At 42.7% G+C, this 22,974-nt stretch overlaps 1 protein-coding gene across 1 annotated transcript; it reads left to right on the forward strand.

Annotated features, from left to right (window-relative positions):
* The first annotated feature begins 148 nt into the window (after positions 1 to 148).
* LOC130869365 (cytochrome P450 2B1) lies at positions 149 to 22,486 on the forward strand. The gene is made up of 9 exons (XM_057761388.1): positions 149 to 371; positions 9,776 to 9,938; positions 10,088 to 10,237; positions 11,108 to 11,268; positions 11,986 to 12,162; positions 12,582 to 12,723; positions 14,202 to 14,389; positions 14,589 to 14,730; positions 21,912 to 22,486. Exons 1-9 carry the CDS (start codon positions 201 to 203, stop codon positions 22,091 to 22,093), a joined length of 1,476 nt encoding a protein of 491 aa, XP_057617371.1. The 5' UTR covers positions 149 to 200; the 3' UTR covers positions 22,094 to 22,486.
* The last annotated feature ends 488 nt before the right edge of the window (positions 22,487 to 22,974 follow it).

Consider the following 22,974-nt stretch of genomic DNA (forward strand, 5'->3'; position numbering starts at 1 on the left):
CATCCAGGGTGGGGGTAAGGAAGGAGGGAGTGAGCCAGTCATTGACAGCCCAAGCAGGAAGTATGGGTGCTCACACTCAGGGACAATGATGAGACAGGAGGCGGGAACAGCTGAAGTTACATAACTAGGTGGAAGGCCAGGTTCAGCATAAAAGTCCAGCTGGAGTGTGCAGTGAAGTGGACGGTGCTCAGACCAGGACCATGGAGCCCAGTGTCCTGCTCCTCCTTGCTCTCCTTGTGGGCTTCTTACTACTCCTGATCAGGGGCTACCCAAAAGCTCGTGGCCACCTTCCACCAGGACCCCGTCCCCTGCCCCTCTTGGGGAACCTCCTGCAGATGGACAGAGGAGGCCTCCTCAACTCCTTCATGCAGGTGAGACACGCACAGGGCCTGTGCCCTATGGCTTAGCCCCATGTTTGCTCCTGGAAATCACTCATTGGGATGAACAAGGGACTCCTTCCAGACCATAACCTCAGGTGGGAAGGTTGCTGAGTTATTGGTGGTGAGGGATGGTGCTCAGATCGACAGGCGTGTCCTCGCTATGTTGCAATTGTGTGGGGCACTGTGCTTCAAGTGTGAAAGGGGTCCGGGTGTTGAGGTGTAAGAGTGTAGAATTTCACTCTGTGGGGCTTGTCTGTTCTAGAACAGAAAGAACAATATCAGAGGCATCAACAACAGGCTTTGCTACTGCCAACAAAAGAGAGCAAAGATTAGCTTGAGGTGTTCAGGGACAAAGGGAAGGAGAGGTAGGGCGGGAGGAGGGGCGGGTAGGGAGTGCTTATCAGTTCATTCCAGCAGCTAGCACTGTATTTACCAGGCTCCGTATTGATGCTTCATACTCGGGATTTCATGTTTGATTAATCACCACTTGCATACTAATAATGAGCTGGCATCTGTGGTCCTACCTTCCATGAGGGAGCTGAAGCAGCGACTGTAAATCCCACTCCTCTGTCCCTCCCCATGGCTGTGGAGATTTCCCTCAATGAACCTTGTGTTTGTTACCCCCTGGATTCTAAAAGATCCCCCCATCAATGGCAAATTTAGTTATTTTAATTTATATTTTGAAACATGGTCTCCCAGTGTCTTTTAGGTTGGCATCCAACTCATATTTCCTGCCTTAGCCTCCTGAGTGGAATGGCAAGTGTGCGTCACCCTACCCTGACATACGTGTTTGAAACATGTGCTTCCCACACATTGGAAAGCCCAAGCCAACACCCTATTGATTTTATTTTTAAAAATCTTTTGACAATTTAACATATGCATATACCGGATCTCCATCATTTGTGGCCTCCTTTCCCACTCTCCTCCCTCTTCCTCCCACAGAAACCATTTTGTCAACAAGACTCTTCCTACTTTGATATCCTTCTGTTTTTTCCCCACTGAGTTTGATTAGGGTCATTCACATGGTCTCATGTGTGATTTATTGCTTGGAGATCACTTAGCATGAAGAGGCAGGATGCTTTCTAGGCTCTAGGTTCATTTGGGAAGGTTGGTGTGAAAAAGGAGAGATGCTGATCCCTGCCTAAGCGTGCGTGGACCATGAGCATCTCATGAGTGACTACAACACTAACGAAATTGACACCTATCCCCAGTACCACTAACTGCCCACAGACCCACAGTGAGGTGCGGTAGCATCCTGTCACAGTGTGACCATGCTGCATCTTTTCCATGCAGAGACAGTATTTTTTTTTCAGTGATTTATTTAGTATGTATAGAGTGTTCTGTGCCTGAGGGCACCAGGTCTCATTATAGATGGTTGTGAGCTACCATGTGCCTGCTGGGAACCAAACTCAGGACTTCTGGAAGAGCAACCAGTGCTCTTAATCTCTGGGTCATCTCTTCAGCTGCATGGGGACAGTTTGCATCATTAAGAGACGAACACACGTGACAGACTTTGTTGACTTCCAGTGGAAGGCCTCACCTTCTCTGCAGAGTGGATGGGGAGTGGGGTAGGGAGAAGATGGGGGAATAGGAGGATGGGAGAGAGCGGAAACTGGGATTGTATGTAAAATAAGATTGTTTTAAAAATTAAAAGAAGGTAAAAACATACGATCACACAGGGTCTAAGAAATCTGCCGCTGGCAGGGAATTAGGGCCTCTACCAGCTGTAATGTGATGGTTGGTTTCCTTTCTAACTATTTATTTTGAATGATAAGGAGTCCCATGTTCCACCACACAGCATCATAGTGGTAGGGTTGGGGAGCAGAGCTGCATTCCTGATACCTGATGGCCTGGTTTGAGATATGTCAATTAGACAAATTTCTTGTTGACCTGGGTGATACAGAACACTGTTAAGCAAAAGAGTTTGCCTCCCTAAGTTTTATTTTATGTTTATGCATGTTGCTTGCATGTATACATGTGTACCATGTGCATAGTTGGTGCTCTAAAGGGTATGGGATCCCCAGAATTGAGTTACAAATGGTATGAGTGCCATGGAATGCTGGGAACCGACCCCTAGTCCTCTGCAAGAACAGCATGTGCTTTTATATAACAAGTCATCCTTCCAGCCCCGCCCCCAATTGAGTTTAAAGATCATCTGAGGATCCATAAGGGTCTACATAAAAGATAGGATCTGATGAGATTCCTGAAGACTCTCTGGAAGGAGAATAAATGGGGAAAGAAGCTGTTCCTGGGGGACGAAGGGGGACAGGAGAGGGAGAAATCGTCCCAGGTGAATGAACATGATATAATGGAGGAGAGGTAGGTGCTGAATTCTGGGGTCATGGGGAGGAATGGCTTGACCGAAACCAAGAATGGTAAGATGGGAAATTGTCCACCTAAGTCAGCAAGAAAGACCCTCTTGGTGGTTTTTAAATTTTTTTTTTGTTATAACAATAGAGAAGAGACTCAGTCTTTTATAAAATAAAGATGTTTATGTGTCTGGAATGATGACTCAGTGGTTAAGAATGCTTGCTGCTTTTCCAGAGGACCCAGTTTGATTCCCTGAACCCATATCTGACAGCTAACTACTGCCTGTCACTCCAGCTCTCGAGAGGATTTTATGTTTTCCTCTAACCTCTGGGAGTACCACCCTGCCCACATACACAGACATACACAGACACACACATACATACACACACATAACACAGACACACACAGACTGACACAGACATACAGACATACACACATAACACAGACACACACAGACTCACACAGAGATACAGACACACAGACACACACATAACACAAGACACACATAACTCACACAGATACACAGACACAAACACACACAAACAGAAACACAGACACATGTAGACATACACACACAATAAAATTAAAAGCAAGTGGTTTATTTAGCTTATAATCATGAACAGACATTCCAAAATTCAGCACTTCTTTTATCCAGCCTCTAGTGGGAACCCCTCTTATGTGTCACAACATGGTGGAGAGGAGAAAAGGAATAGGCTAACCACATGTAGTGGCCTTGTTTTATAATAATCCATTCTCCACGAATCCAGCCCTTTCTATGAGACCAGCATTAACCTATTCTGTGGATCTGTCCCAAAGACCCAATGCCTCTCACTAGACTCCAGTTCCTGAGGGCTCTGCCACCTCTCAACACAACCACACTGGGTCCAAGCTTCCAACACAGGAACTCAGAAGACACTTTAACCATGTTCAAGGCATATAACATGGAAAAAGCAAGAAGAAAAGGGAAGCTCCAGATAGATGGCTCTGGAAGCCAAGTGGTAGTGATATTCCACGGCGAACTGCTGATGCAACCTGCTCAGCTCTCTCAAATGGGTTGTAGATGAGTTTGGAGCCTGACTCAAATTCAGGTGCTAAAGGCCATGTCAGCTCTGTGAGTTCCAGTTCAATTCCAAATTGCTTGTTTTTGCTGGGTTTGCTGGTATGCAATCTGGAACATTCTCTGGAAACTTTAGTTGTGGCTAAAGAAACAGGCCTACTCTCCCAGGCAGCTGTGTTGCTGGAAGTGAGTGTGGGCTTTTATCACGTGTGTTATTGAGATTGACATCTTAAGTATGATGAAATACTGTTGGCCAGGAGTAGAGAAACAAACCAAGCTGTGGCCTCCAGTAACTGCCAACATTTGGACTAAATATTCAACTGCCTTTCTGAGTCTTTATTTTTTTAAAAATTCTTTTGAAGCTCAAGGACAATTTTATTATCATTTGAGAGGGAAACAGCAAGACAGGCAAGTTGTGAATCTTGGCAGCTGCCGGAGTTGGAAGATGGATAGGAAGAGGGAAGTCATGCTGTTTTTAGGCTGCCACATAATGAAAGAGGGTAGGGCAGTATAGGACCAGGGAGAGAGAGAGTAGGAACAGAGTGCCAGGGAAAGCAACCCAGCCTTTGGTAGAGATCCAGAAGAAGAGATTAAATAGAAAAGAGAAGGACGAGTGCGGCTCTCTTCTTTCTTGGCTGCTGGCTGCTGGTCTACAAAGTGGGAGGGAGCAGAAGTGAGCAGGGTCGGACAGTTTGACAGCTCTTGGGGAGACAGCTTAAATGTTATCATGAAGCTCCTGTGCAAGTCCTAGTTACCATATGTGGAGTATGGTCCTATGGCCAAGCTCCCCACACAGTGTCTGGTTACCATAGGGTCAGCAGGCAGGAGAGCTCTAGCAGGAAACTATGCCAAGGGTTACACTAGAGGTAAATCCAACATCCAGGCTTAGAGCCCTTTTCCAAATAAGGGCAGACAGAGAGCAGGAAGTCTCATTGGGAAGGGAGGCCTCTATGTTGCCAAGCTTGGAGAGAGCTGCCAGGCCGTGGTAGACTGCAGCCTCTGACCAGAAAGGTCTTCCAACTGTGTACGTGGAGTTTTTCCACACTGGCAGCTGCTTCCAAATTACCACACAGTTATATTAACTAATTAATTAATGCTCGGCCAATAGCTCAGGCTTATTATTAACTAGCTCTTATATTTTAAGTTAACCCATGTTCCTTATTTATGGTCTGCCATGTGTTGGTACCTTTATTAGGATGGCACATTCATCTTCTATTCCCTCTGCATCTGGGTCGCAACTCCTTTGACTCCACCCTTCCTCAGTCCATCATTCTGTGTTTGACTTTCCAGCCTAACTGTATCCTGTTCAGTGGTTGGCCAGTCAGCTATTGTGTTTATTAAACCACTCACAGTGACATATATTCACACAATGTATATAGAAGGATTGTTTCACAGCACAACAAAAGAGGAATGATTTCCTGAGTAAGCACTAGTAAAGCTGCTGACAGAAGTTCTACAAGTGGCTGCACCAAGGTCAGGGAAGGAGAAGCACACTAGCACAATAAGGGAATGATTATTTCTCCCTTATCCTCATCATGGTTTATGAATCAGCGTTTCCCAGGGCTTGTCTCTTGGCTGGGGATTGATAGGTCCAGATGAATTAACTCTTAAGGGTGGAGTCAATCTTTAGAGCAGGTAAGAATAACATGTCTCCTCTCAGGACCAGAGGGAGGAGGGAGGATGGATAAGGGATAAGGGATAAGGGATAAGGGATAAGGGATAAGGGATAAGGGATAAGGGATAAGGGATAAGGGATAAGGGATAAGGGATAAGAGATAAGGGATAAGGGTGGAGTCTATTTTAAACTGATTTTTATCCTCTTAAGAATAGTGTCTCTAAAATAATTTGGAAGATGGGCTGAAATTTGGTGATGAAGCATTTCCAAAGCTGTTCCACAGGGATTAGTGGATCAGTGACTGGTATCAGTCACATATAGCTCTGAGAAGAAATGTTCATTTAGGAGAAGACATAAGAAGGACATGGGTGGGGGTAGTGGTGGTGGAGAGCTGACTCAGCAGTTAAGAGAACTGACTGCTGCTTAGAGGACCTGGTTTTGATTCCCAGCACCCAAAATAAATGACTCACAACCATATGTAACTCCAGTTCCAGGGGATCTGGCTCCCTCTTCTGCTGTCTGAGGGAGCACTAATGTAATGTGCTTACGTACATGTAGGTATAACACTCATACAAAATCCATTATACTCCCTTGGTAGGTTCACAAGAACACTTATCTGTGTCCACTCACTGGGATCCTCAACAGGCTTTTAAGTGTGGCCTCTGAGGCCTGATTCAAGTATGATGAACCTGGTATTTATTTTCAAGTGTTCTGATAGCTGTTGGGGTGGCTAGAGACACTGCCTGGGTTTCCTCACTCCTAAGGTCCTGGAGTATGACCACCTGTTTTATCCTCACAGGAACTTCTTTAGAGTCACATATTATTCACATAAACCAGACTTGGGGGAAACTCAAGTGCAGTCTTATTAGAGTTTGAGATTAACAGCACCAGGGCAGGCAAGTGGTAAATCTTGGCAGCTGCTGAAAGAGGAAGATGGATGAGAGAAATAGAGGACTATATGCCATTTGTAAGCAGCTACATGGTGAAAAATGAGTGGGTAGGCTTCAGAAAAAGAGGGAAAGCTCAGAATGTTGGGGGAAACATGCCCAGTCTTTGGTCAGTATCTGAAAGAACAAAAAATAGAAAGGAAGTTTTGGAAGAACCATGATTTTCTGAGTCAGGACTCAGAAGAGGAGGCAGGTCCTATGGTAGAGGAAGTTCTGAAAGTGACTGCCTAGGATTTGGAAATAAGTGTAATTTATTTTTATTATTATTATAATTATTATTATTACTATTGCTGTGTGTCTGAGTGTATGTGTACTTTGTGTGTGGATGCCTGCACCTATTCCTTGGAGGCCGGATGGGGGCACTGGTTGTCCTCTATCATTCTCTGTTTATTCCTTTGAGGCAGGGTCTCTCCCTTGACCTGGGTCTGCCATTCTCTCAGCTAGGCTGGAAACCAGCAAGCCGCTCCATCCTCCTGTCTCCACCTCCACTTTGGAGCTAGGGTTGCAGGTGTGCTTGCGACACCAGACTTATAACTAGGTATAGTATAGCAGCAAGTGCTCCCAGTCACCTCTCCAGCTTCAATTGCACTCTAAAATGATTTCTTTTAGATTTATTTTTATTTTATGTGTGAGTGCTTCACCTGTACACATGTCTGTGTACTATGTGTATGCCTGGTGCCTGCAGAGGTCAAAAGAGGGCATTAGAGCCACTGGAACTGGAGTTAAAGATCATTCTGAGCTACTATGTGGGTGACGGGAACCAAACCCAGGTCTTCTGTATGAGACCTTAGCCCCTGAACCATCTCTCCAGTCATTCACTTTTGAGCTATGATATTGTTGAAGTTGATCATCATTCTGAAACAGTGGTTCCCAACCTTTCTAGCCCCTGTTTTATGCCCTGTAATTATTATCTTCTCACAATTCTGTCTCAGTGTGTTGATGTCACTGTGATCAGACTTCACTGAGATAACAGCAAATGTAATAAGTTGTTTTCATGCCAACATTAAGTTGGTGATTATTTCTATCATTGATCTGATAAGCAGATTTTTATTTCATCGATGGACAAGATTCCCTGGTGTGGACTCACCACTGTTTGTTCTGTGTAGCATTTTATTAAGAAGGCTTTCTTCTAGGAATAATCTGGTTCATTCATTTGGTGAATAAGTGTATATATTTTTGCTGTTCTACAAGCACTTGGAGGTGAAGTTTCTCTGTATGCTTATACTCAGCTTCAAAAATTAGAGCTGATTCTCAATAAAGGCAGAGTCTCTACTCACAGATTCAACCAGCTGTGGATTGAAAATGCTTAGAAGAAATGCGTTCAGGTATAGCTCACACCTGTCACTCCAGTACTTCAGAGTCTGAGATAGGAGAATCACAAATTTGAGACAAGGTAAGCTACATAGAGAGTCCCAGCTCAGCAAGATCCTGTCTCAAAACATAAACCCCTGTAAATCACACATGTATAGAGTTTTTTCTTAGCATTATTTCATAAATAACATCAGGCACTGACCGTTTTCATAGCCTTTCATTTCTATTAGCTGCAGTGCAATCTTGAGAAAGTAGAGTTTACAGGAGGATGAGGGAGGGTTGTTTGCAAACACAACACCATGCTCCTCAAGGGCTCTCAGCTCTGGAGGGTTGTCATATTCCTGGAACCAATTCCCTGTAGAGGTAGGTTGCATTGCTAGGTATTTCCCAACAGCCCATACTGTAGTCATGACTCACATTCAAGACCATCACCAGGGATCATTCCTCCCCTTCCCACGTATCCAGTGAATGGGTCAAAATCATTTTCTTGAATGTTGTCAGGAAGTATTGAACAGGTTGAAGCTGGATCACAGGAAGCATGGTTCTTGATTGAGATTCAGAGCTGTCCAGACTGAAGGTGTATGGGCAAGGATCTATATCTGTATTTATATCCATATCATATCCATATCTGTGTCTACATCTATATCTATGTCTGAAGTAGCAGGTTAAGTCCCCTCCCCTCATCAGTGAGAATTTATTTCAAACACTTGAGAAATAAGGAAAAAAAATTCTTTAGTAATGCAATAGCTGGTTCTTGCCAACATCCTAGAGAAACTTGCCTCGATGTGAAAATTTTAATAGCTTCTGTAGATCTTGAACACAAGCAATCTGCATGTGCTGTCATCTGTAAATATCTTTTAGGTTCCATCAGACTTTGAGCAGTTAAACATGTTTTACAGAGACAAGAACTGTAAATCTGGCTATTTTGGATAAGTGAAGATTTATAGCAAAGATATTGTCATCACCTCTTTTAAGGCTGATCATTGTTGTTCCTTTGGAATCATGTTCCTTGTGTCTCAGTCACTGTTCTATTGCTGTGAAGAGACAGCATGACCAAGACAGCTCTTGTAAGAAAGCATTTATTGGGGGTTGATTATAGTCTCAGAGGTTTAGTTCATTATCATCATGGCAGGACCATGACAGCAGGCATGATTGATTCTGAATCAGTAGCTGAGAACTCCATCCTGATCTGTAGGCTGAGAGAGAAACTCTGGGCTTAGCATGGGTTTTTAAAATCTCAAAGCCCACCCTCAGCGACACACTTCTTCCAACAATGCCATACCTCCCAGTCCTTCTAAACTTTTCAAGTAGTGACACTCCTTGGTGACCAAGCATTCAAACATAGAAACCTATGAGGACCATTGTTATCCAAACCACCACACCCAGGTCATCTGTTCTCCTGGCAGAATTATACTCTTTCTGATAAGAGAACCAGGACTTAACAGTGGTTGTTACCCACCTTTGAACTGCCCAGCAGAGCCTTGTTCTTTGATATGGGAATGGAGCCTAATACCCAACATTCTTAACAAATATTAAAAAATATATATATTCTCAGAAGCCTAAACTGCAGCAAACCTAAACTACAATTATATTCAAGGTGCAACTATTTTCGTACATTTTCTAACAAGTCTGTTTAGTTTAACCACATATCACTGAGTCATCTTAGAGGCAGTAGCACTGCTTGAGTTAAACCCTACCTTCTGCAACTCAGTATTTCTTAAACAAGTTTATTGCTGGGTCTGTTATAGCGTCAATTCATCACTCTCAGTTTTCCTATACCATATTTTTATTTGTATTGATTTTATTTATATGTTTATTTTTTTGAGACAAGATTTCATGTAGCCCCAGGCTCAGCTTAACAGCAGCCAGAGATGATCTTGAATTCCTAATTCACCTCATTTACTCCCCCAGTACTGAGCTTATAGCGCAAGCCCCACATCCACAGTTATACTGTAATGTTGTACTGCTCAGAACACCCAACATCAATGCAGACCTTCGTGCTGGAGGATTAACCCTGAAATTGCCTTGTCCTCAGGAGAGGAAGGGTGGCCAGGGGAGGGGTACCTACTTACCAGTCTGTGTCTAGGTGTTTTCACAGTGTAACAACAACGTCTGCACTGACTAACCACAACCCTCGTACCCTTATGCTTGGCAGCTTCGAGAAAAATATGGAGACGTGTTCACAGTGCACCTGGGACCGAGACCCGTGGTCATGTTGTATGGGACAGAGGCCATAAGGGAAGCTCTGGTGGACCAAGCTGAGGCTTTCTCTGGCCGGGGGACAATTGCTGTGGTTCAACCAATCTTCAAGGACTATGGTAGGACTCTCAAAATTTGGGATGAGGTGGAATGGTGAATGGGCACAGAGAGAGGAGAATCTGATAGAAGAAAGGGCAATGGGTGGGGAAGGACCCATGTCTCTGTGAACTTCCTCTGTAACTCACTTATCCTTCCCTTACATTCTTAGGTGTGGTCTTTGCCAATGGGGAACGCTGGAAGGCCCTTCGGCGATTCTCTCTGGCCACCATGAGAGATTTTGGGATGGGGAAGCGGAGTGTGGAGGAGCGGATTCAGGAAGAGGCCCGATGTCTGGTGGAGGAGCTGAGGAAATCCCAGGGTGAGTCCTGGAGAATGAACATAAAGGAAGATGGTGACACAGGGACCTGAGTGCAGAACCAAAGAAAGAGGCTAGATATACATGGGCAGAGAAAAGAAAGTTACACACACACACACACACACACACACACACACACACACACACACACACGATGATGGTACTTGGAATACCACAGAGCCTAGAATCATAGAAGACCTGGAGGAAGACTTCTAGATGATAGACTTCTAAATCCATAAAGCAACCCCTGAATCCTTCTCTGCACCATTCCTGCCAGTGGGAGTTAGCTCTCAGCTCAGAGTCAGAATGTTGCCTGGGAGGAGGTACAGGGTAGACACTGACTTACACATGCTCTCCTCAGCTCCCTGGGTCTGAATCCTGGCCCCACTCATGAGTAGTTGTGTTACCTTTGTTGAAGTTAGTGACTGTTTCTGTGTATACTAATAGCATTGCATCTTATGTATAATATTTAAAAAAATACTTATTTATTTATTTATTTATTTATTATGTATACAATATTCTGTCTGTGTCTATGCCTGCAGGCCAGAAGAAGTCACCAGACCCCATTACAGATGGTTGTGAGCCACCATGTGGTTGCTGGGAATTGAACTCAGGACCTTCGGTAGAGCAGGCAATGTTCTTAACCTCTGAGCCATCTCTCCAGCCCCTCTTATATATAATACTGAGAGGAAATTAAGTAAAATGGTGTGTGTAATCTTGAGTGTAGGACCTGGTGCATCATATGTGCAAATGGGGTATCAGCTGTTGTTATTCTTTGAGTAGTGAGTGGTGGGGACAACTTTACAGAGATGGAGCCAAGGCCAAACGTTCCTCTTGATGCCATGTCTCTTGTCATGCATCCTCATCCTTCAGGAGCCCCCCTGGACCCCACCTTCCTCTTTCAGTGCATCACAGCCAACATCATCTGCTCCATTGTCTTTGGAGAGCGCTTTGACTACAAAGACCGCCAGTTCCTGCGCCTGCTGGACCTGTTCTATCAGACCTTCTCACTCATCAGCTCATTCTCCAGCCAGGTCAGTGGGTGGGAAGAGATGAGCATCCAAGGCAGAGGGGAAAAAAAAAGCTGCTCTGTGTGCAAATAAGGGAGTGTCTTAGGGCTGGAAAAAGGCAGAGACAACATGGAGAGGCAAGGATCCTGAGGCCTGGAGGGATGGAGGGAGGTAGGAATGAACAAAGGGAGGGAGGGGTGTTGTTAAGCAGGGTAGAGAGACCCAGATGCAGAAATAGAACCCGCCAACCTTGAGAAAATGAAGACATGGGGCTCTGGCTGCAGCTAAGAGGACAGAGGAGTTGTCTACACAAAATAAGCCAGGTATGGCTGGTACACTTATGCAATCCCAGTACATGGGAGATCAGAATTCAAGGTCACCTTTGGATAAGTATTGAGTTTGAGGATAGTCTGAAAGGCACAAAACCCCGATTGAAACAGCAGTAGTAACAGCAGCAGCAGCAACAACAAAATGATGGCTTAGGAAAGAGAGATAGAGAATACAAGTACTGGAGAAAGATCCAGAGAGACAGACTGATAGTACGCTGTATGTGTATGTTCATGAGAGGGGAAACGAAGGAACAGAGAAGATGAGCAAAGTAGTGGGGGAGGGTAAAAAAAGGGAAGGGGTGAGGATAGAAGGAGAGAAGGCAGGGACTCGTGGAATGTGTGGACCTAGGAACAGCTTGCTTCTTGAGACTTGATAGCTCCAAGTAACTTCCTGGACCCTTCTTTCTTGCAGGTGTTTGAGCTCTTCTCTGGCTTCCTGAAGTACTTTCCTGGTACACACATACAAGTCTCCAAAAACCTGCAGGAAATTCTCGACTACATTGGCCACAGTGTGGAGAAGCACAGGGAAACCTTGGACCCCAGCAATCCTAGAGATTTCATCGATACCTACCTTCTACGCATGGAAAAGGTAAGTCCTGTGTGAATGAGAGGGGATGGCTGAGAGTGAAGGCTGAGGATGTGAGCGGAGGAAAAGGGGGCAGAAGATGAGACAAGAAATGGAGTGGAGAAGATGCAGAAGCATCTGGAAAAGGAAGAGAAAATGTGATAGGGAGAAACAAGGGTGGGGAAGAAACATAGGACACAAGAAAAAAGCAGGAAAGACAACAGAGGTTCTAAGAGTCTGGGAGATAAACCATGATAAACTACCAGACAGCACAGTAGAGAGAGAAGACAGAACAGGCAGAGATCAAGTGATATTATTAAGGACTGAGAAATGCCATGTGGTCTAGATATTGAGACAGAGGACAGTTATCAGGATGTGTATGCCTCTCCCTGGAAGGCTCCAGGCACCCCTGACCCTCCCTTCTCTCTCCCATCTGGAACCAGGAGAAGTCCAACCAACACACGGAGTTCCATCACCAGAACCTCATAATCTCCGTGCTGTCTCTCTTCTTTGCTGGCACCGAGACCAGCAGCACCACGCTCCGCTATGGCTTCCTACTCATGCTCAAATACCCCCATGTTGCAGGTGAACCACAGATGGCCAGTTGGGGAATCTTCTAGCTCCCTATTGGCTGGGAAGTTTGTGTGGATGAGAGAGCCATGGGCCTCTTATATCTGGAGCTCTGAAGGCTTTGGTCTACTTCTAACCTAAGGCAGGGTGGTGTGTGAATGAACACTCAGCTGGTCCATTTCCATTGTTTTTTCTCATCACTTAAAGATTGATCCATCCACCCACTCACCCATCCACCCATCCGTCTTCCTCTATCTTTACACTCTTTTTTTTCCATTTCTCTTTCTATCCATGCATCTCTTCATCCATCTACTTATTCTGTTCATTCAGTCACCTATTTGTCTACCCACCAAGCCAGCTGTCACCTACCAGTCCCTTCATTCATTTTCCCATCCATCTAAGCATCTATTTACCCAAACACCTATTAACTCAACCATCCCTTTATCTACCCACCTCTAAACACTTATTAATAATATACACACACACCTAGTACCCCACCCACTCAACCATGTATCAATCCACTGTCTAATTTTTGGTGTATTCATTGATCCTTTAACCACCCAACCAGCCATTTCATTCATTTATTTTAATTAACTTAGTTTTTCCTTTGATCTGTAGGACTGAATAAATTGTCGTTGATTTATTCAGACATCTATTCTTCTATCAACTGGTATCATTTCTTAATCCTTTCACTAACTGGCCTTTGAATTCAACTTTCCCTTGCTTATCCCTTTCTTAATTTATCCACTATTTGAATTTCCTGTTGACTTACAAGTTGAATACATAATCCAGTGTTTAGTCTGTCTGTTTCATTAATTCATGAATATATCCATTTATTAAGTGATTGATCCATTGATTTTCTTATGTATCCATTTTTGCATGTATCTGTTGATAGAATCATTTGCTAATCTACCCACTTTTTCATATTATTCCTGAGGATACAGCCTTGAGTTCTTAATATAACATTCCATGTAAAGTTTTGGCGTATATGCGAGTACTAGTATGTGTTTGTATATGTGTGTGTATGTGTGCATGTGTGTGTGTCTAGAGAAATGATTCATTCCCTTGAAAAGATGAGAATTTTTACTGTTTTTCTCCTTTACACTCTTGCATCAATAAGATACTCCAAAGTCTCCCTATGCAGTAGCCTTTGTTGTATGTTTTTCTTTCTTTCTTTCTTTCTTTCTTTCTTTCTTTCTTTCTTTCTTTCTTTCTTTCTTTCTTTCTTTTCTTTTCTTTTCTTTTCTTTTTTTTTTAAAAAACCCCACTGAAATGGGGTTGAGACTCATGCAGAAGAGCTTTAATATAGTTTTAATCATGGGCACAGAGAGACAGTCACTTAAGAACAGGACAGTTGTTTGTACTCTCAAGTGCACTGAGTTTTTCAGGAGAGTCTTCTTGCTGCACTCTTTCCTGGGCTGTTGGCTCATAGAATAAAATATCATTGCTACAAAGCTGGCAAAGTAAATCCACTATTCCCCTTTTCTGTGCAGAGAAAGTCCAAAAAGAGATCGATCAGGTGATCGGCTCACACCGCCCACCCAACCTTGATGATCGCACCAAAATGCCTTACACGGATGCAGTCATCCACGAGATTCAGAGATTTTCAGATCTCATCCCAATTGGAGTGCCACACAAAGTCAACAAAGACACTTTGTTCCGAGGGTACCTCCTCCCCAAGGTGAGACCAGCTGAGACTCTACATTTCTATGCCTTGAACCTCCTGTATTATCCTCAATCCTAGTAACAGATTGTTTGTATTTTCTCAGCATTCCCTAGTTCTTATTGCAATCAATAATCAATAATCTTATTGCAATATGACTGTCTGCAGATGGGAGTCAGGGTATGTTAATATCTTTATCTCTCACAATGTCTCCTAGAACACTGAAGTGTACCCCATCTTGAGTTCAGCTCTTCATGACCCACGGTACTTTGAACAACCAGATACCTTCAATCCTGACCACTTCCTGGATGCCAATGGGGCTCTGAAGAAAATTGAAGCTTTTATGCCCTTCTCTACAGGTGAGATGGACCTGTTTCCTTTCCCAGACACTAGAGGGCAGGTTCACTTTCCAGGACACAGGACTAGGTCCAGGTTTACTGAGTCTATTCCAGCTGCTTTGCCTGAATCATCCCTTTCACCCTGGCCACAGTCCCACTAGGGGCCTCTTGAACTAAAGGAGCCATGCTCAGGAGGACTTTGGGGAAGTAGTTATAAACTTGTGAACCTGAGCAAATGCATTTTCTTAAGAAACAGCAGCACTTCTATGAACTGGGAAAGGTCTTGTACACTTCTATGAACTGGGTAGGGTCTTGTACTCTTCTATGAACTGGGTAGGGTCTTGTACATTGCTATGAACTGGGTAGAGTCTTGTATACTGCTATGAACTGGGTAGGGTCTTGATCACTGGGAAGGCATCGATTTTAGCTGTGAGCACTGGGGAGATGGGGCACGTCTTGACATGCTTATCTCTGTTTGCATACTCTTGTTAAATTGTAAAAGACATCAAAATTACTACCATTTATTTGAGCCAAGAACTCATTCATGATGGACAAACTCTTGAACCAGAGAAAGTTCAGTTATAGCACCCAGCAGTGTCAGCACACAGTGTCTGTAGACCAGAGGGAGTTGGGCATGGACACACAGTTTGATGGAGCCAGCTCAGCTTTGGCCTTACCTAGCCATGCTGAGGTAGTTGGAAGCCTGGAGCAGGTCAATTGCTGTGAGTGACTGAGATTTGTTCTTCACTGGCAGAATATAATCTCAAGTAGTGTGTAGCTGGAGTGCCTGTTGTGTTTGGTTAGTTTGTTACATACAGAATCTGCCTCTGACCAAATTTAATTCAGTTGAATGGACTCTATGTAAACGGGTAAACTTTGTGTTTAGGCTTCTTATCTTTTAGAGAGAGGTTCTAGAAGGAATTCTTTAACCGTTAGTTGTTCCCCTTTTCTCATGCCCTCATGCTAGGGGTGGAAGCCAGGGCTGAGTATGTGTGAAGTAAGTTCTCTTTGAAAGAGCCACCATCTCCAGCCTCTCCTTGGTGCATTCTAGGATATGCTCTGTTGCTGAACCTCCCTGCTCTCTGCCCTCATCCCCTCACTGAGGGATTTTATGCAAGTGCTCTCCCACTGAGCCATTTCTCAGCTAAGAGTAGTCTAGCTTTGAGTGTCCAAGTGACTTCAGTCACCCTGTCTGCAGCCTTGCTCCTGGCTGTGTCCTGTCCAATGGCTTCCTTTCATGTTTCATCTTCAGAGTTGTAGACATGTAGTGTTGTATGAGGCTTCTTGTTCATTACCTGGCTGCCCAGACTCCCAAAATAACCACACAGAAACTGTATTAGTTAAATCACTGCTTGCTCTAGCTTATTATTGACTAACCCTTATACCTTAATTTAACCCATATCTATTAATCTGTGTATCACCACATGGCTGTGGTTTACCAGCAAAGATTTGATGTGTCTGTCTCTGATGGCAGCACCATGGCTTCTCTTCTTCCACCTTCTTTCTCCCAGCATTTAGTTTAGTTTTTCCCACCTACGTATATTCTGCCCTGTGCAGGCCTAAGACAGTTTCTTTATTAACAAATGGTATTCACAGCATACAGAGGGGAATCCCACATCATCCCCCTTTTCTGTTTAAATAAAAAGGAAGGTTTCAACTTTAATGTAGTAAAATTACATATAACAAAACAGGTATCAAGAAAGAATTACAGTTACAATATTTATATCTACTTTATCTCTTATCATAACTAAGGAAAACTATAACTATAAATTCTTCAACTCCATCAAAGACTCCAGAAGGATTTAATATTACCCAAGTAAACAGGAAGTGCATTGTAAGCAACTTCCAAAACTCTAGAATTGACAGAGACATCTTGCTACCTGGACAGTTACCCAAACTTCTTCTGTACGATTGGGGCATCCATCATCAGCCTATAGGCCCATAGTATCCAGCAGACTTTTCCATGAAGCAAGAAATTTTAAAGACAGTTCTGCCTATATTAACATTTTGTCAGTCACTTTTTTCTGTGTCCTACAGAATGTCTGGCAGATTCTGTCATGAAGCAGGAACCCTGAAGGACTGTCTCACCTTCTTTAGGCAGCTTTAGCAGTCATTTTTCTGTGGGTCCTGCATGTCCAGTTCACATGGCATACCATCAAGCAGTCCAGGCATGAGCAGTTTCTTGCCCAAATGGCCACCCAACTCCATAAGGAGCCTCTTCAATGCCTGTCTTTCTCTTGAAACAGATTGGTGCTGCCAGAGGCAGATGTGTCTAATTGTCATTAAAAGTCCTAAGTTTTAAAAACATTTTTAATGCCATATTCTGAAGGTCTCTGAAAGATTTGAAGAATACCTATCTAACTGAAATATATCTCTATATATCTAGAAAACCTAGCGAACATGATTACAAGCTTGACTATTATAGATGATTATCTATTAACTTATATTTCTTAATTATACATTACATTAAATGACTACACAAACACAACACCTTAATCAAGAACAAAAATACATATATACAGTGTAACAAAATTGACCTTAAATCTGTATCAATAAACCAAGATCCATATCAATGCAGATCTCATAGCATATGCCCCTTTAAATGTAAATAAACATTTGTAAACAATCATTTAGGGATATAGGTGTAGTTCTCTTCAAACTGCTTCTTGCTGTTTATTGGGCAAAGTATTTTTTGAGGGGTGTTCAAGGTGACCTTTCAGGGGATCTTGGTCCATTAAACCACATTAGTCTAGAAGGATTCCACAGGTTCTCATCCTCTGCAGAAACAAAAGAACCTCTTTACCAAAACAACACATTCTTTGACCCAAAATTTGAAATTAAGATACCTTTAAAGTATATATGCTGGTTTAGCTTAGCAGCCCATACAATGAAATGTCTCTTGTTATGTAGCTCTTTAACAGTCAAAAAATTTAAGGAAAACACAATAATATACAAAATCCAGGCTCTGTGAATTTTCCATCTTTACATGGCTTATTAGTTTTACTCTATTACTTTTTCTACAATTTAATATTTATTTTATTATCTTTATTTTTTAATCTATGACTGTCTGTACTCTTTTATATTACATTTACTGTCTCTTTACTCTTTTTCTTCTCTCTCCCAAGCCTATGTACATTTTTCAAACACACAGTGTCTTGTTTAGAGGTCTTTTATATCTGAATCTGTCCTATTGTGTATCTGAAATCATTTTCTTTCCAAGAGTACTTTTTAAAACGCTAAGCAGCGTAGTCTCAGCAGCCCTGGGTACTGGCTCTGCCCTTTTCAGGCTTTAAATATGGTGGAGGTAGTTTACTGCAGGTTCTAGGATCGCTGGGTGTGAACCATCCTTACAACCTCAACTCTGGGTAGCTCTGTGCAGCATATAAACCCTTTTTATCTGAGTAAAAGCTAAATTTGCCAGGCAACACTGCATGGCCTCGATATATCTCTGTGCATGGCAGCGAGAATCTGCCATGCTTTCTGGTCTGTGCACTTCTAGCAGACTCAATCCTGCTGACTGCCCAGGTCGGGAGTGCTGAGCTTGGACATCATCTCAGCTACTTTCCTCCTGACCCCAAGTGGGCACATAAACATCTGGACTTGAAGTGGTGGCAGACATCAACCCCCCAAAAGAACCAGAGTTTGTGCTCGCAGCATGGGCCAGGAAGCCACTGTTAAAGACATTGCTGAATCAGGAAGGCCTCTCTTAAGGGAGCTGCAGCAAGCAGAGCCCATTAGGAAAAAAAAATGTGGCTAAACTTTGTTTTTTAGTGTCTAGAATTTCTTTCCAAGCTTTCTTAGTTTTTTAAAAAAATTATTTATTTATTTATTATGTATACAATATTCTGTCTGTGTGTATGCCTGAAGGCCAGAAGAGGGTGCCAGACCTCTTTACAGATGGTTGTGAGCCTCCATGTGGTTGCTGGGAATTGAACTCAGGACTGTTGGAAGAGCAGGCAATGCTCTTAACCACTGAGTCATCTCTCCAGCCCCCTTTCTTAGGTTTTATATGGATTTAGTCAACCATGTTGGTGTGTCAATTTGTTTTATGAGGCTACTTGTTCATTCCCCAGTTGCCCAGACTCCCAAAATAACCACACAGAAACTGTATTTGACCCATTACCTCTAGCTTTTTATTGGCTAACTCTTACATCTTAATTTAACTCAACTCCATTAATCTATGTATTACCACATGGCTGTGGCTTACAGGCAAAGATTTGGCATGTTTGTCTCTGGCAGTGGCTCCATGGCTTCTCTTCCTCTGCCTTCTTTCTCCCAGCATTCAGTTTAGTTTTCCCTACCTACGTATATTCTGCCTAAGACAGTTTCTTTATTAACCAATGGTATTCACAGCACACAGAGGGGCATACCACATCAATGTAGGGCATGAGATATAAGTAAACTATCTGTACAATAATCCCAAGTTTAGAAAGCCAGGGGTGTGGAGAAAAGGGATGCAAGAAGAAGACATGAAGGAATGCATAACTAGATATGGTTAAACAGAGAATGAGGAGGGCTTAGGATGTTGGCTAGGAAGTTTAGAAAATGCAGCCAGAAAAAAAATAGATAAAAAGATAGGTACAGGCACAGATTCAGGTATAGTGCTGTGGGATGCAAGTTGCAGCAAGTAAGCAAGCAAGCAAGAGAATGAGCAAACAAACAAGCCAAAAGGATATGAGAACTAAAGAGACATGTATGGTGTCTAATTTGCCAGTTCCAGGCATGAGGTCATTGTTGAGAGTGAGATAGCCATTAAAAACTGCTCTGGAAAAATATGGGTCACAAAACCAATTTTAGGAGAACTATCTCAGAGAGATACTCCATTAATTTCTAAGCTCATGCCTCCTAAATTCTGGAAAGGTGGTGCTCAAAGGGATAGGGTGTTTTCCCTAGACACTCCTACATAGGTAGCTCCCCCAAAACTGGAGGGCATGGGTTCCTGGAAATCCCTCCTCCACCTGGAGACCCAAGGCAGCCGGTTGCAGATTAAGAATCTCTGAGATACAGGGCAGGTGGTGGAGCCTTTGTCTGGGCTTTCAGGCTCCCATTGCTCTGTGATGTTCCATGCCCAAGGGGACAAACCACCACAGACTTCTTATACCCCTGAGAACTCGTTGAGTGCCAGAGACCCCTCATCATGTGACCTTGTCCATTTTTAATTGTATGAGCAATTGTGTTTGGAAACTCTGAAGTGTTTGAAGATGACCTGTCTATCTAAAATATAACTTTGTTGGACCTTGAAAACGTATCTAATGTGACTACAAGTTTGATTATAATAGGTGATTAACTACTAACCTGTATTTCCTTATTATACTAAACAGTTGATAATAATAATTTTCAAGGAGTGGATATTTGCATTACATTGTTAAATGAGTTGTATAGGTATGATACCCTGAATAAGAGTAGCAATGTATGTACAGTATATTCTAACAAAATTAATCTCAAATTTGTATCAATATACAAAATTTGTATACAATATGCAAAAGTCCAATCTAATGTAAAACATTTAAAATTAGTAGTTGCTTTTAAAAAGTAGATTCAATAATCTACTTTTTTATTTTTATCATATCTATATCTTCCCTTTTTTCTTTCAAAACAAGAACCTTGAATCTAATTTCTTTTGTTTAGCTTTTTTTCCTGACCATTACCAGTAACAACTTGTAACCAACCCCCCTAAACAATAATAAACATCCATAACCCAATGAAAGACCAAAAACCACTCACCCCACCTCTTGGGAATGAAGGCATGTGTTTTTAAATTTACTTCCTGCTGTTTGGGGTGATAGCATCTTTAGGAGATCCTGAAAAGAAAAATTTGGGTTAATTGTCAAGTCCTGGGAGAGGTAGATGTGTTATTTGTTGAACAGTCTCTGTGTTATAGGAAATGTGGGACTTGTCTCAAGTCCTGGCTAGAATAGTCTGTTAGGCTGGATCATCTCAGCTAGACACCTCAAAATTGTTCTGAGCAGTTGTAGTCCAAAGCTGATCTTTAGGTGGTGTTTTTCAGCTTAGTGGTGTTATCATAGTCCTGGGGGAATCATAGTTTTGGGGCCCTACCCTCCTTATGGAGATTCCAAAGGCTGCTGTTAGGCATGCTCATGGTTCACTGCAGAAAACTGACAGAGTCTGAAACCAGAAATTATGTACATGGAGGTAGATAAAACCTTTTTCTAGAATTAATTAGTAATCTATATGACCATTAATATCATGACAAAAAGTTTAAATGTATACATTAATCTTATAAATCTTATACCTTAAGAAATGCTGTTAAAGAGTCAATATAAAACCATAGGTTTATGAGATCAGTGGTAATATAATAGTCCATAAATATTTGCTTTTCTTCTGGCTTATATAAGGTGGCTCTTCTGACATGAGACAGAGATTTTTTTATTTCATTTTAATAAGCATTCTTGGTTTTAGAGAAGGAGAGACAGAAGGAATGCACACACAGAGATCTTGCTGTGTAGTCCAGCCTGTTCTGAACCCATCATCTTCCTGTCATGGTCTCCCAAGTATCTGGCTCATATAGGACCCTTAACAACATCCAGCTGTTAATCTAAGAGTCTTTGTAAACAGTATCTTTACCCTTAGGGCAGCCAATGAAATGGATACCAGTCCCCTCACATGAGAAAGGAGGAACATTAAAGCTGCTGCAATATATATATATATATATATATATATATATATATATATATATATGTACACATACACACTTCCTTCCTACTCTAAGTGGGTTCTAACAGTCCAGGAACAAAGGACTTTGATAATCTGATAAAAGCTAGAAATTTGTCAGAAGTGACAATGAGACATTCCCAACAAATTGGCACATGTTACGATTTATTTATTCCTTGTATACATGGTTGTATGCATATATATGTGCACTATGGTGAGTACGGGTGTGTTTATATCAGAGGACAGCTTGTGGGAGTTGGTTCTCTCTTTCTAACTTGTGGGTCCAGAGGGTTGAACTCATGTTATCAGGATTGATAGCAGGCGACTTTCCATGCTAAGAAGTCTCACTGGCCCTTGAACCAATTCTTTAACATTTTGGGAATCTCTTAACATTCTCACTTGAACTGCAGGTGAGTATCAAACTCATTCTTATTCATTGCAATGGGAGAGTTGTTTGGGTTTAGGGATGGGGCAGTCCAAAAGCTATATACTTCCCTGGGGCTCACATGGCTCATTCTCTGTGCCCACAGGAAAGCGTATTTGTCTTGGCGAAGGCATTGCCCGCAATGAATTGTTCCTTTTCTTCACCACCATGCTCCAGAACTTCTCTGTGTCCAGTTCCATGGCTCCTAAGGACATTGACCTCAGTCCTAAGGAGAGTGGCTTTGGCAAAGTGCCCCCAACATACCAGATCCGCTTCTTGGCCCGCTGACTGGGCTGAGGTGGTCAGATGTCCCCACTCCTGTTGAGAATGGCCCCATCTTTCTTCTTCTGTGAGACCTGCTGCAAACAAGGCCATAGGTCACTGCTCAAACCCGTCCACCTTACTGAAGCTTCTGCAAAGCTCTGAGGTGTGTTCTTCTGCCCTGAGAATGGCACTGGAGAAATCAGTCAAGTGTCTTGCTTGATGTGTGAACAGAAAGGCTTCTGGAGGCCACATGTCATCCTGAGTCAGTTCCTTATTGCTTCTAACAGCCACTGTCCCCATGTAATACCTCTGGTGCTCCATGAGCTAATCTAATGAACTCTGTACATGGTCTGAATTTTATGTCTATGAACTTGCCTAATATGTATGGTTTACATAAACAGAGTCACACAGCTGTGATCTTTGGTGTCTGGTGTCTTTTACTTCATATAGTATTATCCAGGTTCCTGTGTTTTGCAGCCCACAGTTACATACCTTCACATGCTTTTGTCATGATCTTTCTTAGCAAAAGCACAATACCTTCTTTCATGTGTTCTGCCAGCTGAAGGTGTGGTCTGGATTAGGGTGGGTCTTTCTGCTTCTAATAATCTAATAAGAAAACCCTCACAGGATGCCCAGTAGCCTGGGTTTGAGTTGATGCCTGATACAGGCAAGTTAACACTCGAGAGCAGCCATCATGGTCCTGACCTCCCTGCTATTCTTACATGTGACCTCTTGATTGTCTGGTAACTAAGGTTCTCTACAGAAGGGCTTCTTACTGCCAACTCCATTGCATTCATGACAGGTTTGTGGAAGGACAACTTGTTGCCTTCTTCCCTGTTCCACTGTGAGAACCTGGAACGGCAGGTGGCTGATGCCAGATGTTTAAATCCGTGGTGTTGTAATTA

Source organism: Chionomys nivalis, chromosome 2 (genome assembly GCF_950005125.1).
Source record: "Chionomys nivalis chromosome 2, mChiNiv1.1, whole genome shotgun sequence".
NCBI classification, from domain to species: Eukaryota; Metazoa; Chordata; class Mammalia; order Rodentia; family Cricetidae; genus Chionomys; species Chionomys nivalis.

Excerpts from the sequence above, each read along its gene's own strand:
- LOC130869365 (XM_057761388.1), top strand. The coding sequence starts at position 201 with ATGGAGCCCAGTGTCCTGCTCCTCCTTGCTCTCCTTGTGGGCTTCTTA. Across the intron at positions 12,724-14,201 it reads CAAATACCCCCATGTTGCAG|AGAAAGTCCAAAAAGAGATC; the intron begins GTGAACCACAGA and ends TTTTCTGTGCAG. Across the intron at positions 14,390-14,588 it reads GAGGGTACCTCCTCCCCAAG|AACACTGAAGTGTACCCCAT; the intron begins GTGAGACCAGCT and ends AATGTCTCCTAG.